Raw genomic sequence first — 26579 nt, 5'->3', positions numbered from 1 at the left:
CAAAAGACAGAGTGACTTGGAAAATCTGACAATAAGTGAACTTGGTATAGTTAAGATTTTGGCCCTAAGCAGGTGGGCAGACTTTCGCACAACACATTAAACCCAGAATAGACAGCATGCTTGCCATATGAACTATTCCAGGGTTATTTTTAAGAAGGCTGGGGATTGAGAAGGTTCTGGCATGCAGGCAGTGAATGGAGGTTCTGGAACCTTCCTTTTAAAAAAAAAAATCAAACTTCTGTGGCAATCTGGTCATTCATTTCACATTTAAATCTTCCCACCCTGCCCTCTTTCCCAGTGTGCTGTGGAGCATGGCATGGATAAAAAGCTATTTGTGGCACTTCTGTGGGAGAATTATCAAGAGTGGAGTGGGGGAGGAAGATGAGCTGTTTGCCTGAAGATTCTTCCAACAAGTGCCGACCTGTTCATACATTAGCTACCCCAAGGCCAGAACTTGCATTCCCAGGATGTAGCTTGTTTTTCCATTTTAAAAAAAATCACCAAGACTTAAACCTTTGGTTATCTTTGTGTCAGTTGATGCTGAGTGACTTTGTACCTTTGTGAAAGATAGAACAAGTTAAATGTTAATTTTATTATCTTTGAACTAATATAAAAGTGGCATGAATTTGCACACTCCTGCATTAACAGACATGGAGATGGTTTACACAGTGTTTTGGCTTTTTCTGCTTCCTTTCCCCATTGTGGGAGCAGACTGGGAACCCATTTTCATTGCTGGCCCTCTTACTGATGAGATAGTAAGTGGACACACGAGAGCAGCGGCTGTTAATCCGATGGTGGCCCAGTCTGACTGTCATCGACTTTCATTTGCCTCCTTGCCATCCTATTTTGATGAACTTTCCGCAAATGGTGTGACGCACTTTAAGGTTTTTTTGAACTGGACTAACCTTCTTCCCGAGGGAGATGCCCAGAAACCCAATGAGGCAAATGTTGAATGCTACAGACAACTTCTCCAAACTCTCAGAGCTGCTCATCTTAAACCAGTTTTAATTCTACATCAAAACTATTTGCCAAAGTCTTTAGGCAACCGGTTTGCTTCAAGCAAGTCAATGACCTTTGCTGACCTTTTTGCAGAATATGCAGAGTTTTCCTTCTCCGCTTTTGGTAGTTTTGTTGACACCTGGCTCACTTTCAGTGACCTGCCCAAGATCTCGGAGGGACAGCATGATGGAGATGTCCTAGCCCTTCCTCTCCAGGTGTTGGCTTCAGCACATGAGAAGGCATATCAAATTTATCATGAAGAATACGCTTCAGAAGGTAATGAAGGCAGGATGTGTGTATCTTCTGGACTATGTGGAATGAACTTGGGTGGGGAGCGGGGTGGAGTGAATACACTTCCAAGTACTTGAACAATCCAAATTTTCCTCCTCAAACTTCAAGGTTATTGTATGTGTGAGCTGGGGAGCTTCCATTCTAACTTTTCTCTTCAAATTCCTTCACCCATCCTGATCAAATACATGTGATTTCCTTCCTATCTTTTTCCTGAAGCATTCCACTTACCCTCACTGTCTCCATTTTTCTCTGTGATTTGCTGCTGCCTTTAATAAGGTCACCTATTCCCCTTTTTGACTCACTTTTCATTACCAAGATTTATGGCACAACAGGCGAAAGTTATACACAACATCACATAATTCTGAGTGCAATGATTTTCTTTTACCAATTTTGCCTGACAGAGATCAGGATCGGAAAGTGAGAACTTCACTCACCCATTCATTGGTCCATGGAAAGAAGTGTGCAAGCTCTGATCTAGATCAGGACTACAGTGGGACAAAATGGGTGAAGGTCTCCTCTCCGCCTGTTCTTGCTTAAGCTTATGGTGGATCGAGCTTAACCCTCAGAACTGAGCTGAGCCTCTCTGTTGCCAAATCCGGTTTCATCTTTCTGTGTGTGAAACTGCAGCCTTTGAGCCTCCTAATCCTCGTTTGTGACTTCAGCTCCTCCAGCTCCACCACCCTGGCCAAAGGACACCTGCTCTCTTAAATCGCAGGGTTCTTTTTCACCTTTTCACTTGAACAAAGAATGCTCAAGCCAGTTTATGTTCATACAAAGAAAGAACAGCTAAAAATATAGCAACTTGCCCCTCAAATCTCAAAACCGAGCTGTTTCATTAAGCCTTTAGTGCAGATTGCCCCAACATCCTGTCTCCCAGCTGTTTTGGACTACAACTCCCAGTTTCCCCCACCATTAGGGCCAGGGCTGATGGGAGCTGAAGACCAAACCATCTGGAGAGCAGCAGGTTGGGAAAGACTGGCTTAGGGCTAATGTAGCATCATCAGAGGAGAGCTAAATGTAATACATCCAGGTAGTCTAAACAGATGGGCTTCCTCTATTTCCTCTTTTGTATACATTCTCTTCTCCCTCTCCTGCTCCCTTCACAGCACTGGCCTTTAAAATGTAAGTGACTCAGAACCAGGGACCTGGCCATGAGGAGCCACACTCCTTGATGGCACCACCATGTGTGAGAATAGCAGGTGAAGCATAAGAGTTTGTTTCTCTGTGTCGTCTCCCCTCACACCTTTTCCCTCCTCCACCATAAATAGACAACGTGACCATGTGTTTTTCTTTTCTTCTGTCTTTCAGGTGGAAAAGTGTCCATTGCACTGGATATTAGTGATGCTGGACTAGCAACACCAGGATCTTTCTTAGCTTCAGTTCTGGTGATGCATTTTATTTTACTGGGACTTAATGAAGGCATATTTGATGAGGAAACTAAAACTCCGTACCGAAGTGTCATATTAGCCAGTTTGGTCCTCCATCAGCAGGGATACACGTTGGCAAGACAAATATGGCCCACTTGCAGCTTATGCCTCTTTTGCAGCCTATCTGAGGCTGTAAAAAAACTTGGCAGGTTGGTAGGCTTGGGGTTATAAGTTGTGGAGGTGTATTGTAGCTGATTCAGGGACGAAGACTTGCTGGTGCTAAAAATAATAATGGATCCTTTGGGCTTCAGGAACTAGAATAATACATAAAATACCCCAGGAAGTTGCATGTGAGACAGTGGGCTGCATCTACCCTTGCCTGGTGGCACTTTCTCCATGTCTCCAAAATCTGTTCTGGGGTCCCTCAAGCCTCTGGAAAAGGTTTTGGTGGAGACTGCAACAGGGAGGAAGGATGCGTCCCAGTGGTCGATGGCCATGGATACTACCTGCTTGTTCTTAGAGCAGAACTTCCTGTAGGGCCTGTCGCAAGAACCTATTTCATGCAATGCAAAATAAGTGGACTGAATCACAGCCACAGTGTGTGGAGGCATCCAGCAGCCTGAATACCAAAAGAGTAGAGGAAAGATCTGTCAATGGCCGTACGAATCACTCTGTGAAATCACCAAATTCAGAAATGCGATGCTACCAATTGTTAGCAACTAGGAAACCAGGGACAGCAAACGCCTTCCCGTGCAACGTGTGGCCTTCCCAAGTCATCCAACAGGCCACTGTAGGAAGCGGGATTCTGGACAAGATGATCCTCCAGGGCTCTTAATAGTTTTAAAGCCCTAAAAGTTAATGCCCACCCAATGATTAGCTCATTATAGATGCTGCTCCCACATGAAAATATCTGTCTCATGCTGTTGGACAAATGTTTATTTTGCCACATATACGTGCTGTGGGAATGTCCATGCAGAGAGATTGCCTGTAAAAGGGGAGTCTAAGAGTTAAATCCAACACAGCACACAGCCATGCAAGCTACGTATATAACTATATGCAGGCCTTTGACACCAGCTGTTTCATCTACCCCTGGTTTTTAATATATGTGATGAAGGAGGCTTCATAATTTAACAATGACACTGAGTGGGGGAATGCATGGGAGCTTGTGCATTCCAAGATTAGTTGGATTATATGTGTACATATATATATATGTATATATATATATGATCCATATATATATACTGTATATGAGCGTGTGAGAGAATGTCTGATGTGGCCATTTGCATAGGAATTTGCAGATAGTAGACTATTTTTCTCACATACATTGGAAGGAAAGCGAAATCTGATATATCTGTGAAATCTAAAATGTCATACATTATTCTTAAGATCAGGATTTTTTGCCTTTATTTTGTGCATTTTGCATATTATGTTTGCCCTTTGCATGTAGATCTCAGAGCAACTATCACATCTGCAAAAGCTGGAGGAAAAGTGATTTTTTTCTCAAGTTAAGAATATTACCTAGTTACAAAAAATGTTTCCTCTTAACGAATTCTTTTTTCCACTATGCTTCTATTCCCATTAAATTTCATCAATCCAAGCTATCAAATGTAGCTAAACACATTCACAGTAGTGCTATACTCTGGCTCCAAGTATAAAGTAATGCATTGCCACAAGCAAGAGTTGCGAACAGTTGTTATCTCCCCACTGATAACACTCTTATTTTGTTCCAGAACTCTCTAGATTTCCTCTCTCTCAGCCTGCAGTACAACTGTAAAAGGGAGGAAGGCATCAAAAGCCTGCTGAATGAGCTACAGGTAATCCTGAGCAAGGGCCCCGACACTTTGCTTGTGCCCTGTAAAGACTCTCTTGGATGATCTCAGTCATGCAAGCACAATTCCTACTCTATTCATCAAGGTTTTATTGTCCTGATTAAATGGCACCTATTTCTGGGGGTTTGGAGCTGCCTCTCCATTCAAGAACCTTTTAGAAGCAGTAAATGCAAGGAAGGACTGGACCCTGTGATTAACTCTGTGAAATGCACAGGCAGGAGCCGGTCTAGAAATCCACACGAACACTGCACAGTAAATTGCATTCCGTGTGCTTCCATAGATGTTCCGCTATGTTCCATCGGGTTTGCATCGGGGAAAGCGTGTGTCGGAGCTCAGCCTTAACCTGGCTTGTACAGTGTATGGCAAAGGTCCACCATTCGGGTCCTTCCTGACCAAACAGCATTTAACTCTAGGCCATTTCTCTGCTTTTGAAAAATGAGTGAGCATAAGCTGTTATCTCCACTGGTTAAAGTTCCCCATCCCTGATCTAGAAGGATGGAAGCAGTTTTTCCTCACACTAGAATTGCAGTCTGTATCTGCTGAAGTATATACAGCTCTTAACAACAACTCCTCCTTCTAGTCATTCTCCCCAAAACTTTTGGTTTCATATTGTTATATTGAAAATAACAGGTGCCAGGACTATGTGCCTTGTGCAGCTCACCCAGTTCACGGAAGCTCTTTTTCTTTTCTTCCTTGCTTTACAGCTTGCCACAGATGGTGCAGAAGTTTTGTTCTTTAGCCTAAAGTTCTATGAATGTCCTTCCATGCAAGAAAACAAACTTGCGGCAGTAGTGTCCATGTTCAGTGGTGAGTGTCCTGTGCAGGGAGGAAAGGTGGCCTTGTGCATGTGCCTGGGGGAATAAATTAAATATGATTGAGGCCTTACTGTGGCTCATTTAAGCCACTGCCATCTAAGAGAGACCTCCCGATGGGTTTCAGCCTGGGCCAGCCCTACCAGTAGGCGGAGAGAGTTGGCCACCTGGGGCAGTAGAAGGAGGGAGGCACGGAAGAGTGGTGAGCTGTCAAACAGAACCTGCATACTTCATGCATCCTTGGGGGAAATGGAGAATGTTGTCCTATTGCCAGTGAGGAAGTAAGGGCCAACAGTAACTCCAGCCAGTTTCTGTACATGGAATGGACCGAGGTGGGAGGAACACAGGAAAAACATTTCAGGCGGCGCTGGCTAGAACTGGGATTCAACGGAACATGGTGGGGGCTGCTGAGTCCATTGTGGGTAGAGCTGTGTACCGCACTGAATTTTAGTCCAGACTTAAAAGAGCTGTCCATGGTGGTGGGACCTAGGCTCACCACCATCCATAGCTCCTTAAAAACTCTGGAGTGGACACACAGGCCCACCCAAACTGAAGCCACCAGCTTTCACTCACTCAAAGGGACTGCAGGGTGGCACCAGCTAAGGGAGGCTCTTGCATATCTTTTCATTCCATTGATGTTTTTCAGCTCTTTATGAAGGCCAGGGATGGGCAATGGGATACGACGTGAGTGACTTCCTCGACAGCTCATCCATCCAAGCAGCACGGTACAGAATGTTTATTTTTGATGTCGATTCATTTGGGTTTTCAGAATCTATACTTTTTGTGCTACTAAGATTGCAGTCATTACTCGGGAGTAAACAGTAGGACCTATTTCTAAGGAAATGTGCATAGTTTTTACTAGTAAAAGGGTGCCTAAGAGCACTTTTTGGACACTTATTTGTGATTGTATTTCATTATAAAAATTATTTTGTATTGTTTTGAAATCTTGTTGTTCTCCCACTAATTTGGTTTGGTAGTTTCAGGAGTCTTGTGTATGGTGCGATAGAACTGTAACCCATTGTTCTCTTAAACCAACTGATTTCGGAACATGGGCATCTAAGAAAGATGGATACTTTGTAAGAAAAAAACAGGATATAAATCTAATAAATAAATGGGCATAGGTTATCAGAAGATCCCACATCTTTCAAGTCAATGTGACAGCCAAAATGCTTTGCTCACCTGAAATGGTGGCCTTTAGGGACTCTCTTGCTCGCTCACAAAATGGCTGCTCTGATAGGCATGGCCGGCCATGCAACACTCCTTTCCCAGAAGGCAATTGATGGCACCAAAAGAAAAGTGACGAGCTAGAAATGCAAATCCAGGACATAGCTGGGAGCTGAGTTCCAAAACACAAAGCTACTCTTCGGAATGCTAATCAAGATGGCACTGGGGAGCAGCCCTTCCCTGAATAATATGCCATTCTCCTGGTTTAAAAAGCTGCTCTTAAATAACATCGTCTTAAGGAATTAAATAAAAATCAGGTGGGGAAGGGAGACTGGGAGGCACCAGGAGAAGTGCCTGTGGGTACTGGAGACCCTGGGTGAACTTCAGCATACTCAGTTTGGTTGGGCACCACGTGTGTCACCATGGCAGCATGGCAATTGCCAAAGTGCTGCTTCTAGCCGTGCATCACTTCAGTTGTGTACAGAAGACGAGCTCATAAAGCATTGCCTGGAACACATTGTGGGATTCCCAGTGTCTATGGTGGACATATTTTTCACTTGGATGTCAGAGAATGATTCTTCTACTTTGAGGTCCTGAACAGGAACTTAATGACCATCCATGTTTTATTATCAATATATTCCCATATTCTGATATTCATCATATTCTCAATATGTTCTCATGTTCTTGTACATTTTAAAGCTCCTACACAGAAAATGAAGCCATCCAGCCATCACCTATCAACCAACTTTCATCGTATCAAAGGACTTGGCAAACATTTTCTAACCAGTCTGCATTGGAAAGAGACTCCTTTTTGCAGGACGTTTTCCCCAGTGGCTTTCTTTGGGGCACATCAACAGGATCTTTCAATGTTGAAGGTGCCTGGGCAGAAGATGGGAAAGCAGAGAGTATTTGGGACCGATATGGGCATCAAGGCCACGCCTACATGAATCAAACAGCCGATGTTGCATGCGACAGCTACCACAAGACAGAGTATGACATTTACCTGCTGAGAGGTCTTCAGCCAAAGATCTACAAGTTTTCTATATCATGGCCTAGGATTTTTCCCAATCTGAATAAGAACAGCCTGAATTCTCGAGCCGTGGATTACTACAACAAACTCATAGACAGCTTGGTGGATTCTGGTATTGAACCCATGGCGACCTTGTTCCACTGGGACTTGCCACAAGCTCTGCAGGAACTCGGTGGCTGGCAAAATGAGAGCATCATCAGTGCCTTTCAAGACTATGCAGATTTCTGCTTTACAACTTTCGGCGATCGGGTTAAATACTGGATTACCTTCCATGAACCCTGGGTCATCAGCTATGCTGGCTATGGCACTGGGCAGCATCCTCCAGGAATTGTTGATCCAGGAGTGACATCCTATAAGGTACAAAGAACAGTAGCTCAGTAGCATAAGCATAAGTTATGGGTAGCCCTGAGTCCATGAAAGGCAAAGTAGTAGCGGTTGCCCCTAGGGGGAGGCAAGTTTTCCTCCACAGACTGCAGGTAGGGTTAATACAGGCCTAATATCTGATTATCGGAAGGGTTCAGTGGGACGACAGGACTTGAAGGTTAAAACCAAATTATAATGTTCCAATCACAGTGGTCTCCATAAGATTTGGAATGCAATTCCCTTTAGCCACAACCAGCATGGATGAGGGCCAGAACGGAAGTTGTAGCCCTAAACATCTACAAGGTGCCATGCTGGGGCAGGCAGTTGTGATCCCTCGCATCAGGCATGTGAGTGTGCAGCGTGTTGGCCCCTGCACTGCAGGAGTCCGCGGAGTTTGGCTTTTGATTTAGAGACAAGGCAGCACAAGAGTAAAACATCTCCATTGTCTAGAATGCGCCTTTTGATTTTGAAATTACCTCTCTTTGTCTTTCTCCCCCTCCTTAACATGGGTGTATGAGATAAAAGGCACTTTCCAGTATTCCCCTGTGGGGCATTGAACCTTTTATCTTACAATGATTTCAAAAGGATGATTAGGTTTTGTAATGGCTTCCAAGGGATTATATAATATTAGCCTTAAGCAGGTGGTACAATAAGAACAGGCACACCATACTATTCCTTGAGTAAACTGTGAGGATTTAGTAGCTATACATCAGAATAATGGAGTAGATGTCAGGATGACCATACAAGGCAACCCCAAGTGGTGATTTGAACTAATAGATCCCATGTGACCACCCATCCTATTACTTCCTTCCCATGAAATTGCTAGAAGCGTAGTTCCCAAATACTTGTAGCAGACTGACGGGTGCTAGACAGTCCCAGGTCAGCCTTCACTGGGAGAGATTCCTGCCATACGGATGAATATTATGTATGAACTTAATTTTAGTTTCTCATCTTGGAATGCTTTGACTTCCAAAATAGGGGGTTGGAATGGGATCTTGAGTGAGTTGTAATAGTCTTAACAGGTTTCTATTCTAAGTGGCATCAGCAGCACCTGTAGAGTGCAATCCTGGCAGGTCTACTCAGGAGTCAGCCCAAGTGAGACTTACTGCCAGGGATGTAGTGGTGAAGGTTGACAGTAGGTGCCAGGAGCAGATGCTGAGGCTGTCTGCATGCGAGCACGTGCTGTGCCAGCGAGCTGTGCTCAGTGCAGTGATTTCTCTCTCTTCCTCGGCTTCCAAAGACAGCGCATGTGATTCTCAAGGCCCATGCCCAAGTCTGGCATCTCTATGACAGCCGCTATCGTCCCAAGCAGCACGGCAAGGTGGGAATAGCGCTGAATTCTGACTGGGCTGAACCCAAGACACTGGGGAGTCCGGAGGATCTGAAAGCAGCAGAACGGTACTTGCATTTCATGTTGGGCTGGTTTGCTCACCCCATATTCGTCAACGGCGACTATCCCGATGTCCTGAAATCCCAAATCAAGGAGAAGAACCAGCAGTGCTCTGCCTCAGTTGCTGAACTCCCCGTCTTTACCGATACGGAGAAGAGGTCTGTGAATGGGACGGCAGACTTTTTTGCTCTCTCTCATTACACTTCCCGGCTCGTCAGGGCTGCATCTAACCTCAGCTGCACCCCAAGCTACACGACTATTGGGGGCTTTGCTGCAGACGTGGACCCTTCTTGGCCCGCCACTGCTTCACCTTGGATCTACGCGGTGCCCTGGGGCTTGAGGAGGTTGCTGCACTTTGTCTCCCAAGAGTACACAGGGAACAGGATCCCCATTTATATAGCAGGAAATGGCGCCCCCACAGATGACGGAAGCGACCTCATCAATGATACTATGAGACTGGATTACTATCGTCTCTACATCAACGAGGCTTTAAAAGGTACAAAGGCTTATTAGGCGTTGGTTGGTTGGCTGGCTGGCAGTGTTTCTATACTGCCTTGTAATCAGAAACTCTCACAGATTATGCATTGAGCGTGCAAGAGATTGGAATTAGCCTGGGAGTTTGGTGCCATTAATTCAGCAGGTACCACTGCCCTTCCTGAGCTGTTCTCCCACAAGATTTTCCACAATCTTGTCAATCATGAACTATATGGTAAATATCACGCCCTGCCACAGGGGGAAAAGGGTGTATAGAGAAGAAATGGCAAATCAACAGGCAAAAGGACTTTTGATACGGTGATGTGCTGGGATAAAACTGACTGGGAATCTGACCTGGTGGACAGAAATAAAGTCTGCAAAATTCAGAATGTATTTAAGGTAGCCGTTCCACTGACTGGCATAGATATACTGCTTAAATACAATAAATCAGGTGAGGTGGTCTGTGTTCGTTGGCTTCTCTGCTTGCCTGGATCCTGCCTCTTGTCATAAGGACATTAGAAAAGCTGTGCTGGGTCAGACCGAGGGTCCATCCGGTCCGGCATCCCATTCATGCCACGGCAAAGCAGCTGCCCGCAGGATCCCTCCAGCAGGATGAGCACAACAGCTCCCTCCTCCTGAAGCTCCCCAACGACTGGTGCACCTGAGCATGCAGCCCCCGGCCCCAGGAACAGCACATTCCATCCAGGCTGGTGGCCACTGGTCGGTTTCTCCTCCATGTATTCTCCCAATCTCGTTTGAAAGCCATTCAGACTGGTTGCCATCGCGCTTTTCTTTAGCAGGGAATTCAGCTTTGGAAAGGCACACTTCCTGCTGATAGAACTGATTCCATAAGCAGAATAGGGAGGAGGGTGATTTTCACCCATGAGCCCTCAACATTTGTTCCAGAAGTTTGGGGGACCATTTGGAGTAGATTTTCAAGGGGCTGCAGGAGAAAGCTGCACTGCAGGAGCACATTGCCTCTTGTGCAGTGTTGGATTTTGCCCCTGTTTGTTCTTTGAGGTCACGTAAGTGAGAGAACACTGCTGCATGGCGCACCAGTGGGAAGTCTCAGGAAGGGAAAATTATTAGCAGACACCATAAGGGCAAGCCAAGTGGCCGGTATACTCGGCAAGCTGAAGATTAGTGAATACCTAGTTGGTGACACTGGAATGCTCGGTCAACATGGCTTCAGCTCAGTGAATTAGTAGGTTCAGTTAGCTTATAAATGGCCCTTTTGTAGATTGTTTCTTCTATCCAAATGGTGTTCTGAATTTGGAGATAAACACTAGTGCTAGCATAGAGTCAGGATGACATGGATGACACAATACAAATTCACATCACTGTGATACTGATGGGAAGACAGCTGAGTTTTTACTACATGGTGTACTTTACAGGATTGAATGAAAATCTGATTAAGTTGTCTCTTTTCCACTGTGACAGCTGTAAAACTGGATGCTGTTGATGTTCGGTCATACATTGCCCGGTCTTTGATTGATGGCTTTGAAGGCACTGCAGGTTACAGTCAAAGGTTCGGCTTTCACCATGTGGATTTTAAAGATGCAAACAGACAAAGGACACCAAGAGAATCTGCATATTTTTTCTCTACTGTTGTTGAAAATAATGGATTTCCTAGAATGATTAGAAGAAAATCTCTTCAGCCACTCAGAAAGGATGTTTTCAACCTCAAAAGATTGCCCAGTTTACCAGCTTCAGAGGTTCCCTCAAAAGCAAAGGTGGTTTGGGAAAAATTTTCTAACCAGACTAAGCTGGAAAGAGATATATATTTTTACGGCACTTTCCCAGAAAATTTTCTGTGGGGTGTTTCCACTTCTGCCTACCAAATTGAAGGAGCTTGGGATGAAGATGGGAAAGGACCTAGCATATGGGATAACTTTACCCACATCCCAGGGAATATCCAGAACAATAGTACAGGAGATATAGCTTGTGACAGCTACCACAAAGTAGATGAGGACCTCTACTTATTGAGAGCCTTAAGGGTAAACAGCTATCGTTTCTCCCTCTCATGGCCTCGGATTTTTCCAGATGGAAGAAACCGTTCCATAAATAGCTATGGTGTTGATTATTATAACAAACTGATTGATGGTTTAGTGGCCCAAAATATCACACCAATGGTCACACTCCACCACTGGGATCTGCCCCAAGCTCTGCAAGACATCGGTGGCTGGGCAAACCCTGTGATGGTTGAACTATTTGACAGTTTTGCAGACTTCTGTTTTCAGACCTTTGGAGACAGGGTCAAGTTCTGGATTACGTTCAATGAGCCTTATGTGATTTCTTGGCTGGGCTATGGAACGGGAGCTTTCCCGCCAAATCTCAAAGATGATCCAGGCTATGCACCCTACAAAGTTACTCACACCATCGTGAAGGCACATGCCAGAGTCTACCATACGTATGATCAAAAATATAGGAAGAGCCAAAAGGGTTTCATTTCACTGAGTCTCATCATAGACTGGGTGGAGCCAAAGATGCCAAATGAGCCCCGGGATGTTGAAGCAGCCGATCGCTTCCTGCAGTTCACAGGAGGATGGTTTGCCCATCCAATTTTTAAAAACGGTGATTACCCAGATGCCATGAAATGGACAGTGGGGAACAGGAGTGAGCTGCAGAAACTGCCATCTTCCCGCCTTCCAGTTTTCACAGAAGAAGAGAAAAACTACATCAAAGGCACTGCAGATGTCTTCTGCTTGAACTATTACACAGCCAAGATTATAAAGCACAAGACCACCCGACTGAAGCCACACTCCTACGAGGATGACCAGGAGCAGGCCCTGCAGACCGACCCTTCTTGGCCCGCCTCAGCACTGAAGGATGTGCGCGCAGTGCCCTGGGGGCTGCGCAGGTTGCTCAACTGGATCAAGGAGGAATATGGCAACCCCCCCATTTACATTACTGAGAATGGGGTTGGCAGAAGAACCGCGTCTGATGTTGACGACACCAGCAGGTTCTTTTTCCTCAAAACCCACATCGATGAAGCTTTGAAAGGTATGGATGTTGCAAGAACTAAAAAAAGACTATACCAGAATGCAGCCTCATGTGTGCCAAAGCTGCCCGTTCTAGATATCCTGTCCCTGCCGATTGCTAGCTCTCATGGCCTTGGATTTTTCCAGATGGGAGAAATCATTCCATAAATAGCTATGGTGCTGATTATTATAACACACTGATTGCTGGTCGAGTGGCCCTGGAAGTAAGTCCCATAAAGCCCAGTGGATTTTATTTCTTTTTTATATAATAAGGTTTATTCAAAATTTTAGTCCTAAAAACAAAGAAAAACTAAAAACAACATCAATCATCAGAAACATTGAGCCTGCTGGGTCAGCCCCCACATTTTTTTTCCCATTTATGATAAGATAGAAACATAGTCTATACAAAGTCCCGTTTCTCTAGCCAATAATAAGAAAGAGTCCCAAGTTTGATAGAAGTCAGTATCTTCTTTCTCCTTCAATGACAAAGTCAGTCTATCCATTTCCACACAGTCCAAGATCTTTTTTAGGATCAGTTCGTCGGTGGGTGATTCTTCACTTTTCCAGTGTTGAGCAAATGCAATCCTCACCGCAGTGATTACATGTAAAATCAAGTACATTTCTTGTTTACTAATATCAGCAGGTATAATGCCTAATAAGAAAATTTCAGGTTTAAAAGCTGAAGATTTTTGTAAAATTTCCTCAAGCCATTTATGTATTTTAATCCAATTCTTTTTCGCATTATCGCAAGTCCACCACATATGATAGAAAGTACCAAATTTATGTTTACATTTCCAACATCCATTTGACATATTTGGAAACATCTTAGCTAATCTATTTGGCGACAGATACCATCTATAAAACATTTTATACAGGTTCTTTTTATACGAAGAAGCTAATGTTACCTTAATATTTCTCTCCCTCAGCTTTTGCCATTTTTCTAATTCAATATTATATCCAAAGTTTTGTGCGCATGTTATCATGGTTTCCTTAACCTGTTCATCTTCCATTCTCCTATCGAGTAAAACGTTATATAGTCTTTTAATCATTTTCTCATCTGATTTAAACATCACCTGATCAAATGCTGTTAAGTCCTTATAAAAATCTCACGTTTTATAGTCTTTAGCATATCTCGATTGTATCGCCACCTTATGCCGCCAAGAGATATTAGATCTTGTGTTTCTTGAGTCAATTTCAATCCTCCATCCTTATCCAAAATGTCAGCATATCTTACGATCCCTTCAAAGTTCAGTGCATTTGGATATACCAAAGCTTCCATAGGTGAAAGCCATCTTGGTAATTTATTATACAGTTTTGTCTTTAACTTTTCCCACACCGACATTAATGATTTTCTAATATAGTGACTTAAAAAAGAGCCATGTAGCTTAGCCTTTTCATACCACATATAAACATGGCAGCCCATTTGCAAATCATGCCCTTCAAGGTACAAGATTCTCTTATTTCTTAAAGTTATCCATTCTTTTAGCCACGTTAACACAGAAGCTTGATTGGATTTTACTTCTGAGTGGACATTCCAAAGATTCTACTATTGATGACCTTGTATGATTGAAGGGGAAGTGCTCCAGGCTCCAGGTTTTTGAGCTCTTGGACAGGACACCCCCCTCCATAAATGAGGCTACCTATTCACGACCCATGTTGCTAACAGCTTTTATCCCTCATCCACTTTCCCATCATTTGCTTGGCAGGCAAAGGGCCAGCAAGCGAAGAGGCAGTGGCATCTACTGCTTCTTCTCAATACTGTTATTATCTAGGCCAGAGGACAGTGAAGAAGCAGGCTGCATGGTGAAGTGGAGGAACAGCTCCAGGGACTCTAGGTAGTGGACCCCTATTGGGGTGTGGTCCCTAGCAGATGCTCAGCTATACTAACCATGGTGGAATAGTGTTTTGTTTTGTTTTGTTTTCTCAATTACATTTTCTTGCTCTTCTGCCAAGACAATGGATGCTTCAGATAGCTCTATTTTGGTTTTGTGTTCTTCTAGCCTACAAACTGGATGGGGTGAATCTCCGAGGCTATGTAGTTTGGTCTTTAATGGATAATTTTGAATGGCTACATGGTTATGAGCCAAGATTTGGTCTGCACCAGGTGGACTTTGAAAATCCAAACAGACCACGGACTCCAAAACGTTCCGCCATATATTATGCTGAAATCATACATCAAAATGGAATCCCACTGCCAAAAGGAGAGGAGTTCCTTTATGGAGAGTTTCCAAAGAATTTCTTTTGGAGTGTGGCATCAGCAGCTTATCAGGTTAGCAAACAGTGCTTTTATATATGGATGAAAATTGTTCGATCGTGGAAGCTATCCAAAACCTTCATTGTGTGTCACAGACTGTCAAGTGCCTATTGTATCAGCGTGTGCTGATTCATGCAATCAATTGCTTTTCCCTTCAGAATTGTAAAAGTCAACTGCAATTTATATAATTTTAGTGGCATAGGATATTTTGCATATTTTTCTTAACTCAGTATATGATTGATGAGCTAGAAATAGAAAAAAAGAGTCCTGCACAGCAGAGCTTGACAAGAGAGTAGAGATTCATCAAAAGTTGTGTGCTTTGTAAAAATGGCACACATATTTGTGCACTTTCCTGTAATTTTCTGGACAATTCCAGGTAGTTTTTAAAAAGTGAGTTGCAAGTTTACACCATTTGGAGGACTGCGTTCTGCTGTACCATCCACAAGTTGGATTCATACAACTCTTAATTGCTTTTAAGAAGGGCAGATTTCTCTGACATTCCTAGGTGCTCTTTCATTCCCTGTGCCTGAACTACCTCCCAGGCTTGTTGTGAGGGTATAAATGGGGAGGGATCTACATCACCTTGTGCTCCTTGGATGAAGGATGGGGTAAACATGCATTAAATTGTTCATTTCATTAAAGATTGAAGGAGCCTGGAGAGCTGAAGGAAAAGGCCTCAGCATTTGGGATCAGTTTGCTCACACTCCTTTGAAAATTAGCAATGACGAAAATGGGGACATCGCTTGTGACAGCTACCACAAGATGGAGGCAGACTTGGCTATGCTGAAAGAACTGAAGGTCACTCATTATCGCTTCTCCATCTCCTGGCCTCGCGTTCTTCCTGATGGGACCACCAAGCATATAAACGAAGCTGGCCTGAAATATTATGAGAAGTTTGTGGACTCTCTCCTTGCTGCCAATATCCAGCCTCAGGTAAACCCAACTGCCAGATCCATACAATCCAAATGTAGGTGGCAGAGGTACACAAAAAATCAGGTTTTAAATTAGATCAGCCTTTTCCAACCTGGTTGCCTCCAGATGTGTCTTTCTTGGACTGAGTGTTGTATCCCCGCTTGCTGTGGCTGGTTGAGGCTATTAGGTTAACTGATGAGTAAACTTTAGGGGGGCAGAGGCTGAACCCAGCCTTCTGAGGTCCCTACCTGGGCCCCTGGGTTCCCTGTGTGGCTATGCCCCATTCCTCTGCCTTTTCCCCAATACCAGTCATTGGGGTTTAGGTGTCCTTCTTGCCCATTTTGGAAGCCTTGCAATACCTCTCCCAAGGCATTGTTTTTGGCAGCAGGAACTTTACACGGTGATGCACTGCTTGGCTCTTTGCCCCTCCCGCTCTGCCTTCAGCCCCTGTGGCGTCAGAATCACCCTTGCCCACCAGCATCTCCAAAACTGCAAGTGGTCCTCCGGGGGAAAACAGCTTCCTGCCCCTGCTCCAGTCCCAGAATGTGAATGTCTCTGTTTCCTGCTGTTCTGAGGTCACTAGCTAATTAGACAAAATGACTGGTGTGTTTAATGCATTTCTCCTCCTCCAGGTAACCATGTATCACTGGGACCTGCCTCAAGCCCTTCAGAACATTGGAGGGTGGGAAAATGAGACCATCATCCAGAGATTTAAAGAATACGCGGAGCTCCTTTTTCAAAGGCTGGGTGAGAAAGTGAAATTTTGGATAACCTTGAACGAGCCCTATGTCATTGCTAATCTTGGTCATGGTTATGGAGTATCTGCTCCAGGTAAGGCATCTGACATTTTGCTAATTTTTCTGTTCCTGTTTGCAGGAGGTGGAATGTTTGGGCAAATCAAGCAGCATTGCTTATACTTTCTTCCGATGTTATGAGAGAGCAGTTGCACGGTTACGGCTGGGCACCAATGCAGAATCTGAAACATGGGCTCTAGTCACATATAGTTCTCTCCATGCTGCATGTCTGGAACATGAATGGGAAGTGCAAGGCTTTGGCTGTTCCAAGGAGCATTCAAACAGTGCAAAAGTATTTTAGCAGAAAGTTTAAGCTTCCTAAACAGAAGCACTCTGGGCTTCCATTGTGGGCTTGATGTGTTTTCTTGTATCGTTTACAACGTAAGACTGATTTCAGTGCCTCCCTCCTCTCCCTGTGTGCAGAACTGCTCTGCCAGGCCAGCTGAAACTTGCCCAGCCATTCTTCCGAAGCCAGCGGTGGGCAACTTGCGGTTTTCTGCATGTTGTCCAACTGCAATTCCCATCCGCTGTAGCCAGCAGAGCCAATGGTGAGCGGTCATGGGTGTGGGTCCAGAGGGCTGCCAGCTGGCCACCCCTCCTAAGTAGAGGAACCCTTCCACTAGTCCCTTGCCGCAGTCTGTAGCCTGCCGCCTCCCCAGGCATCCTGCACGCTGCTCTCCCTCTAGCGCTGCGTGTGGCTGGGAGGGCGGGCCTTGAGGAGCTGGCCTGCATCAGTGCAACCTTAAGTGGCAGCAGGGCCAGCTTGCCTGCAGTCTGAAAGCGTCGACTGGCATGGTTTTGCTGCAGTTGAATGAGGAATGGATTCTGAATGGGGATTCCTGTGTTTCCGAGGACCCGCTCCGAACTGGGCTGGGCCCATAATTCGTAGCAGTGCTGAATAACATGCAAGGTATCCCTGACTGCCCCATTAGCCCGCGGCCACCGAGGTTATGTTTTTGTACGAAGCTTGCCTCAGGGCGGTGAGGTGTTGTTGTTTTTTTTAACACTCTGCATATCTTTTCTTGCAGTAGTTTTAAAATAGCTTTCCTTTAATGTTTGAGTATGACAGCTTTAATCTTGGCAAAATGGTGAGAGGAAACTGGTCTGTAGATACTATTTGTACATCTGCATAAATGGCCATGGAAGTAAAGTTGTTGCTTCTGTGAGTTCTTTATGCTACCAAACATGTGGTCAGTGTGATGATGAGAGATGCCTGCTAAAAGAGGGAGATTTTTTGACGCATTGCTTAACGGTTTTTCTTAAAGAAATCTAAATAGCATAGAAGAGGGGGGAAATTAAAAATGGGGTCATTAAGACCTACCATGAATTGTTGCTTCACCTGAGTCCAGTAATGCAGTGCTACTCATTTCCAATGCCACTGTCTTCCTAGGCATCTCTTCCAGACCGGGCCGAGCCCCTTATATAGTGGGGCATAACTTGATCAAGGCCCATGCAGAAGTCTGGCACCTCTACAATGAAACGTACCGCCCCAGGCAAGGAGGTCTGGTCTCTCTTGCCATCAGCGTAGAGTGGGCGGAACCAAGGAACCCTTCCAAGCAGGAAGACCGCGATGCTGCTAGGAGATACGTCGAGGTAACATGACGGCTCTGCATCCTGTAGCCCCTGAAGAGGTTGGATCACAACTCCCCTCATCTCTGACCACTGGATTTTCTGCATGGAAATTGTAGTCTTCCAAAACTTGGGCCCCTGACGTTGGGGAAGGCTATAGTGTAAAGGAAGTACTTGCATATTTATAGCGGCTCTGCTTTGTCTGCGTGCATTTATTGACATTACAATGTATTGTGGCAAAATGGTATCCTGCTTGAAAAGGGGAAGGAGCCATAGAGGTTCAGCAAGAAGTGCTGCTACAAAAATGTTGCTTTTTAATTAATACCTATTTCTTTCACTACCCTAGTTCTTTGCTGGTTGGTTTGCCCATCCTATTTTCAAAAATGGAGACTATAGTGAGCTGATGAAAAGGAGAATTCAAGAAAGAAGCAAGGGAAAATCACGGTATTTATTTGGTGAAAACATTTTTGCATTATACTTCCATTAAAACAGCTCCTTGATGAGCTTATATACAGCCAGAAAAGCAAGGCAGGCCCCATCCACAGGCCAACCATCAAAACCGACCAGCGTAAGAGAAAGGGCACGGTGCTTGCAGCGAGCAGAATGGAGAGACGGCATCTCATGCAAGCCCCGAACAGGTTGGTCAGGGTGGCTTGTGCTGGGCTGATAAGCCACCCTGGCAACCCGTGGCTTGTAGCTGGAGTTGTTTTACCCACGATTGGAGGGTGTGCCATTCAAACCCAGATTACTACACCCATTGTGAGCCAAGGCCAACTGCAAATGAGCCAGTTGGCAAAAACAGCAAAATCCCCTTGCTGCTCTTGCCAAGGGACTCGTGGGTGAGCGCCAGCGCCAGCCGCCCACACAATGCCCGAGCAGCACTTGAGGTGGCTGTCAAAAGTTTTGCCCCTCTCTGCCCCTGCAGTGGGGCACACTGGCAGGACTAGCCCTGCTGCCATTGTGAATCTCTTTGTGACAAAGCCTTCCTTCCTCCTGCAGTGTCCCCTGGGATACTGGAAGGGAGCCCAAAGCAGGCGGGGGTGGGCTCGGTGTGGCTTGTCCTGCCATGTGGGGTAACATGTTGTCTGAAACCCACCCAGAGACAGAGCAGGGGGAATAAATGGACTGCTGGGAGAGGGGGGAAGTGTTTGGTTTCTGTAAAATAGGGGAGCGTGTGTGCATGTGTTCAAAGGAGCTGTTCGATATGTTAGACTTCCGGCCGCACCTCTGCCTTGTGCCCAGTCTTTTCGGCAGGTGGCTTGTCCTCTGTGACCAGCCACACCTCTCCTAGCAGGCATTTTTTGCATTCCCATGGCAATTTCTCAAATTGGTAAAGGCGCTCATGGGCCCAAACAGTTTGCACAGCCCCGGATGGGGGCAAGAGCCTGTGCAGAACAGAGAAGAACAGCTCATTCCAGCCTTCTCCTGCCGAGCTCCTGCCCACCACTTGACCCACTGTAAAAGGTGTCCGAAGCAAGCCTTCTCCTCTTGGGCAAATAGAGGCATGCAAGCAGCTCAAGTCCACTACCCTTTGTGATGCAGGCTCCCCGAATTTACCGAGAGTGAAAAGCGGCGGATTAAAGGCACCTATGACTTCTTTGGCCTGAATCATTACACCACAATTCTAGCCTACAACTTGAACTACTCTGCTCTTATCACATCCTATGATGCCGATAGGTAAGCTTGCGTCATACTGCATCGAAGCATGCCTTCTCTTCTGGAAGAAACACTTCTGTCTCTCGGTGCCTGAATACAAATAACCAACAGCATATGAAAATGGGTGTGCTTGTGTTTAGGAAGAGAATACTAGACTTCATGTTTGCTTGCCAGGGCAGCCAAAGAGAACATTCTGCAAGCAGCGGTCATCACGGAGCCTCCTTTAATGGCTTGGAGTGCTGGTCCATTTCCTAGATACTGCACCTTGCAGTTCTGCCGTATTTCTGGGTACATTTTCAGCAGCACTCTGCTAGCCTACTGTCAGACAGACCTCATGACCACTAGCCCAGCTTCTGCTGTGAGAAACATCACTGGGACTCTAATCATTGGATGTAATTCAATATATGTACCATAACACTGCATAAAAGCTGGCAAGGGCTTTACCGTATGTGTGTGGGGGGAGAGTGTGCATGTGTGTGCGTGCACGCTCATTCCTAAAATCAACCGTGTGAAAGGGAAGGCTGCCAGTGAGGTGGGTGGGTGGGTGAGAGGGGAGCAACTGCAGTGACAGGAGGTTGGCCTACTTGAGCTGCTCAAGTACTTCCAGGGGAAGCACAGCAGTTCTAGGGCTGCAATTAGAAATTTATTTCAGGATGGCCTCCCCTGTGGAGTAACATATCCCCCACTGGAGGTGCCTTCTGTCCCTATCCTATTATTTAAAAAGGATAGGCTAAACATACACATGGTAGGCATGTCATGAGTGAAGCTGGCTGGAGCTGGGGGTCAGACTAGATGGCCTGAGAGACCCCTTTTGACTCCCTCTGCTTCTATGTTTCATACATCAGTATGGTTGGTCCAAGGCCTACACATCCTTTTTTGTATTCTTGGACAGGGCTATTAATAGATCACATAAAGATGCTCTTCTGTTAACAGACTTGAAAACTGGGGCTTTGATCCAGAGAACTACTGGTGGAAAGGGATTGGTCAAAGGTGACTTTCTCTCCCTCTACCACATCGCAGTACCCATGCCCCAAAGTTTCCAGAGGGCTTGGGGAGCATCCTGAATGATGTGGGGGAATGAAGGGAGATGGATTACTGAAAATCAGGAGAAAGCATCTTTCAACAGAAAGCCTCCTTCTGCCAACTGCCTTCCCTTGTGATTCTGTGAATGCTGCTGGTTAGGCTATTGAAATACACCTTGTATGCAGACTTTGCAAACAGAACACTTTCTAAAGTTTCAAGATTCTTCCAATTCATCTAAATTAAACCTTTTAATGCCATGTTAAAATTACAATCTGGTCTAGATTTTTCAGATGAAATAATACTTTGGAAGGTGAGGATAGGTGACAGGAAGACGTTGATTGGTAATTTTTCATGGTGCTAGTCAGCATCATCCAGTGCCTCTGTTATCCTCTAGCCATATAAAAACCTTGTGTGGTACACTGAGCAACCATTTGCCATGTCCGAACCCAGGACGCTGGGTGCTGCATCACACCGATCTGGCCCAGCCACCTGGACAAAAGCTGTTATTCCTTGGTTTTGTTGGACTCTAGTATAAACAGCAGGCTGTGGGGGATGGATGCACATCAATTTTGTGGCGGGCTGTGGAAGCAGCAGCCCAGGCCTGTTCTCTTTTGCAGAGGTGTGGCCTCCGTAACAGACCGCAGCTGGCTGGGCTCTGGTTCCTTTTGGTTGAAGGTGACCCCATTTGGCTTCCGAAGGCTCTTGAAGTGGATCAAGGAAGAATACAACAATCCCCCCATTTACGTGACTGAGAATGGGATTTCAGAGCGTGTGGATGGGGGCTTTAATGATACCTGGCGAATACATTACCTAAAGAGTTACATCAATGAAGCTTTAAAAGGTATGTAGTTTTCTGTTCAAATCTACATGATTCCCAAGTGCTACGAAGATGCAGAGCAGAATTGATCTGATTGTTCCACCTTTCCCATTTCCTTGCAATGCAATGAGCATAACTGTTAGGGGGGACCTTGCTCATGTTATAGGTAAATATATCTAATGGAGAAATGATACCTGTTGCTGTTTTAAGAAAAGCTGCTGGAGGGGCTGAGTGGGTGGAAATGGTGGGGAAGCAAGTATTCAACCTTTTTCCACTTGCGATTTCTCTAAAACACATCCCCACGTGGCTCCTATTGAAAAACATGGATAGTAAAACAGCAGGTGTGGATTCAGAATGTTTTCCTCTCTGCTTCTTCACTTTTGAAAATTTTTACCTCTGAAATGTAAGCTCTTTCGATAGTTGTCTTAGAAATTGGTGGACTCTCCTTAGAACTTGGTTGTTTTGTTTCATTTTTTTAAAGCAGAGGATGGCTGGTAAGTTATCAACATATACTATGGATTTCCTGCCTCTGATGGACTAGCTGACCTTTCAGGTCCCTCAACTTTGTGATTGTTCATTAAAGATGTACTGGGGATTCATAATATGCATTTCTACTTAAAGCATACTTAACTCTTTGATGTCGACATTTGGTGAACTGGCCTTGAGGGGAATCCCTATCTTAATATGTCCAGAGGCTTGCAACATACATCAAAATGTTGTTGGCACTTAAAGGTAAATCACAAGGCAAAGTTTACAGATAGTATTGCTTAGTATACCTTGCTTAATGTATTTACGAAGCAACACTGATGCTGAAATTCTATGACATGTTTTGATGGTCGATTTCAACTATTGAACACGCGTTCAAGATTGCTATGGGAAGAATGCAAAGAGGGGAGCACACAGCTGGAAAGCAGAGCTCTCCTTTCTCGGCAGCAGCTTAAATATAGGATGCTGAGCCTGGATGTGTGTAGTAATTTCTCCAGCTATCATTTACACTGTCAGAACTACTACAGTGGAGGCAGGTGACAAAGAGAGGTGGGCTTAACTATTCTTTCCATCACAGCCTAAGCCATGGCTATACCTAGATGCCACCATGATAGCTATAGGACCGATTTGCTCAGCAACACACCCCGTGGCTTAAACACCCCATGGGCTGCTGGGGACGAGCAGGAGAGAGCACAAGTGGGGCTGCTGTTGCCTAGCATCCATGATCCACTCTTTTGTCGGTTGCATACAACAAACTGTATTAGCCCCCAAACCACCCAGTGGTCCAGGTTAGGACAATACATTAAGCAGCCCGTGAAGGAACTGGCCGTGCCCGGCTAGCTAAAAGTGGCAGGGCGATGCAGGTGGTGCTTCTGCTCTCTCCCACTCATGCACAGCAGCCCAAGCGTTGCTGTGTTGTACGAAGCATGGCATGCCAATGCTTTAGTTTTCCAAGCTCACAGCACTGTATGTGGCAATTTTCACCTCATGTTCTGAGGGAGTTTTCTATTGACAGTCAGAAGGAAAGGAATGAATTGATGGAGCCTGGTCAATACCCAAAAGCATTCTTTGCATATGACTATCCTGCTGAGCTCTATGGCATCCTTCCCTATACTGGTGCCTGCCAGGTGCTCTGGATTTCAATTCTCATCAGCTCCAGCCAGCATGACCTTTGCTCAGGAATTCTGGGAGCTAAAATATCTGGGTGGGATGGGGGGAATCTGGTTGCAGAAAGCTGGTCTATGGTATACCTTTGGCTCCAGAAACAAAGTAGATCCCACCAGCCCACTATAAATGTTCAGGAATAAATGTGTTTGTTTACTGTATTTATATCTTACCTTTTTTCCTTTCATGGAACTGAAGGTGGCTTACCTGGCTCCTCCCCCTTCTCAATCTAATCCTCAAACAGCCCTGTGAGGTAGGGTGGGCTGAGAGTTTGTGACTGGCCCAAAATCAGCCAGTGAAGTCCCTGGCTGAGTGGGGACTAGAACCCAGATCACCTGACTTCCAGTCCCACACTCTCATCCACATGCATGAATGTGTAAGAAAGGTAAGTCTATTCACTGACCACAATTCATTTTATGAGTCGCCCACCTGCCTGACAGCCTGGGTCAATGTCCTGTTATGCTGATTGATAGCAGCTGAAGTTCTGTAGCACACTGACATTAGAGCAGCAAACTATCATGAAAGCCAGTCCCATTAGATTTTATGGGACTTACTTTTGAGTAAACATGCATAGGACTACATTGTCAAGAACCTCTTTCCCATTTTGTACAGCAATTGTACGTGATGGCGTTGATCTGCGAGGCTACACTGTTTGGAGCTTGATGGACAACTTTGAATGGGCAGTTGGTTTTGCTGAAAGGTTTGGGTTATATTACACCAATTACACAGATCCCAATCTATCCAGAATCCCAAAGGCATCTTCAAAATATTATTCAACTATCATCCAATGTAATGGCTTTCCAGATCCAGCCAGTGGGCCTCATTTGTGTCTAGAGCCACAACCTGAAGGTAGGAATATTAGCATTGGAGGGTTAGGCAAATTCATGATAATGTTTAGTAAAAATACTTATGTAGCCAAAGAGAGTCTATATGCATAGATGTGTGTGTGTGTGTGTGCGCGCACACACAAACTATGGAGCAAGAATGGTTACCTGGGGGTGATGAGAAGCCTGAACATTTAATTCAAGCCATTGCTTTGGAAGGGTTTGCCAGTAAGTTTTAGTATAAAGCTGCATAGCTACTTCTTTGACAATGTTACTTCTAAGATGTTTTTTTTTTGTTCAGACTGCAGCTTAAGTGTGTGGACTTAAAAGGTTGCAAACCACATGGAAACGGCAACATTTCCCTGCTAAAAAACCAAAAAAGAAAAAAGCTCTCTTACACTGCTAGCAACTTTACTCACGGTTGTCTGAGAACTACCCAGTATACTGAGGCAGTGGGATGGAGCTAGCCTCAATGGGATGGTAGTCTTGACTACCTTATATCCCACTGAAATCAATGGGTCTGCTCTAAGAATGCCAAAGTCTGGATTCAACCCAGTGTCCTTGACATTGGCTGCTTGCATCCTGAGGCTGTAAGCCATCTTTCTCAAGCTCTGTTTTGGTTCTGATCTTCCTGGAGAATGCAGCTTGATTGCTCCAACAGAGCTTCAGCTAATGGGTGGTACAGAAATGTAATAAACCCTCCCCTGCTCCTCCTGCACAACTGAAGTGATCATGGTTGCAGTCCCAGTACATTAGGTATTGCTTCTGCCAATGAAGTTCACTTAAGAGCAAAGGCTTTCCTGCCACTTGCTTCCTTCTGGGGCCCCTGAGAGGGAAAATAAGGAATTTCCCCCCTTTTGAACCCAACTGTTTAGAAAGACATTCACCAATATTTTATACCCCACCTTTCTTCCTCTTACAAGGAACCCAAGGTGGCTTACAAGGTTCTCCCTCCTCTTCATTTTATTCTCACAACTACCCTGGGAGATAGCTTTGGGTTAGTGACTGGCCCCAAATCACCCAGTGAGCTTCACAGCGGAGTGGGGCCTAGAACACAGATACTCCTCAGTCCCAGTTCACAACACCAATCCTGTGAATTGTCATGGGAAGGCTCCCCCTCTTTACTTTAGGAGTATCAGGTACACACTGTTAGAAAACCAGTGGGAATGCTTCCCCTGAGACAGGTAGGATTGCTGATAAAACTAATGCCCACTGAATTATTTTTTTCCTATGATTGTTAGCCATGTGACTAACTTTTGTTTTGTTTTAGGTACCATTATGCCTGCTACTACTGTCTCACCTAACGAAACAACTGTTCAGGCAGTAAGGTTTTTGGGACTTGACTTGACTTCATCTCATGCAGAAACAGCCCTTTATGTGCTCTTTGTGCTACTCTTGCTGGCAGTACTAGGTCTTGTTGTTTTTTTGTATGTATATAAAAAGAATACCAAAAAAGGCCCACCAAAAATACCAGTCAATCGAAGTAAAATGTAAACTACACTATGTTTTGATTTATTTCCTAAAAAGACTTTGAATGGCATGAATTCTATGTGCTACTAAAAGTGAATGGTCTTATTTACATGGAGTATGTGGCAGGGCACAAAAAGCAGTTACGGAATGCCCACTGGTACAATCACTCTAGGTAGATTACAAAAGCCTTACTTGAGGGTGCCTGGAACCCAGCTCAGAAAGATGCAATTTAGTCTCTAAAAATCTGAATTAGGAAATATCTCTTATGTATACAGTCTTATACAGTATACATACAGTCCTATGTATTAAGCACCTGAGTGCTAGAACATGCCTATTTTCCTGCAATTGAACTAACATTTATACCTTAACATATCTGTTCCATTATGCAAATAAAGGTTATTTAGCTATGTGTGCCAAGTTGTCCTTTTAAATTGCCAAATGGAAGAATTGTAGAGGTAGCACAGATCACATATTTTTATCATTGTCATTAGAACCAGACACTGGACTGCATCCAGATTAGCAGATAGATGAGAGGAGGGGGGTAGGGGGGGAGTCTTTTTATAAGAGCAATTTTAGAGGGCATGGGGATCCTCTGAAGCAACACGAAAGGTTCTGAAGTAAGATCAAGTAAAAACTACCTCTGGCAGGAAGCGTGCCCTGGATTCTGGGGACTTTTCTAAAAGGAAAGAACCCTTTCATTTACAGAAAGAACAATCTAGAGTCAATCCAGTACATTTAAAAAAAACAGTCTTGACAGAAGTACAGTTAAGCAGGCTATCTGATGGAGAAATTACTGTCGACTTGTTTGGGAAAGGGCTCCTCTTCCCCCTGTAGCTCAGGTTCCATAGGTACTGGTATATCCAGATTTATCACAAGACACAAAGTTTACTAGTTGGGATGCGTGTGCTAT

General features: G+C 44.8%; 1 protein-coding gene across 1 annotated transcript; it reads left to right on the top strand.

Moving 5' to 3' along the window:
• The first annotated feature begins 650 nt into the window (after positions 1-650).
• Positions 651-25693, top strand: LCT (lactase). Its single transcript, XM_044438487.1, has 17 exons — positions 651-1275; positions 2599-2792; positions 4388-4471; positions 5191-5293; positions 5945-6023; positions 7162-7849; positions 9096-9741; positions 11160-12722; positions 14701-14969; positions 15597-15887; positions 16499-16697; positions 18051-18253; positions 18576-18673; positions 19772-19906; positions 21526-21749; positions 23988-24224; positions 25470-25693. Exons 1-17 carry the CDS (start codon positions 651-653, stop codon positions 25691-25693), a joined length of 5862 nt encoding a protein of 1953 aa, XP_044294422.1.
• The last annotated feature ends 886 nt before the right edge of the window (positions 25694-26579 follow it).

The sequence above is a fragment of the Varanus komodoensis genome, unplaced genomic scaffold (assembly GCF_004798865.1).
Source record: "Varanus komodoensis strain SLA01 unplaced genomic scaffold, ASM479886v1 scaffold32, whole genome shotgun sequence".
Taxonomy (NCBI): Eukaryota; Metazoa; Chordata; class Lepidosauria; order Squamata; family Varanidae; genus Varanus; species Varanus komodoensis.
Note: the sequence above shows the minus strand (reverse complement) of the source record. Positions and strands in the feature narration are given on the sequence as shown.

Excerpts from the sequence above, each read along its gene's own strand:
- LCT (XM_044438487.1), top strand. The coding sequence starts at position 651 with ATGGAGATGGTTTACACAGTGTTTTGGCTTTTTCTGCTTCCTTTCCCC. Across the intron at positions 1,276-2,598 it reads TGAAGAATACGCTTCAGAAG|GTGGAAAAGTGTCCATTGCA; the intron begins GTAATGAAGGCA and ends TCTGTCTTTCAG. Across the intron at positions 4,472-5,190 it reads GCCTGCTGAATGAGCTACAG|CTTGCCACAGATGGTGCAGA; the intron begins GTAATCCTGAGC and ends CTTGCTTTACAG.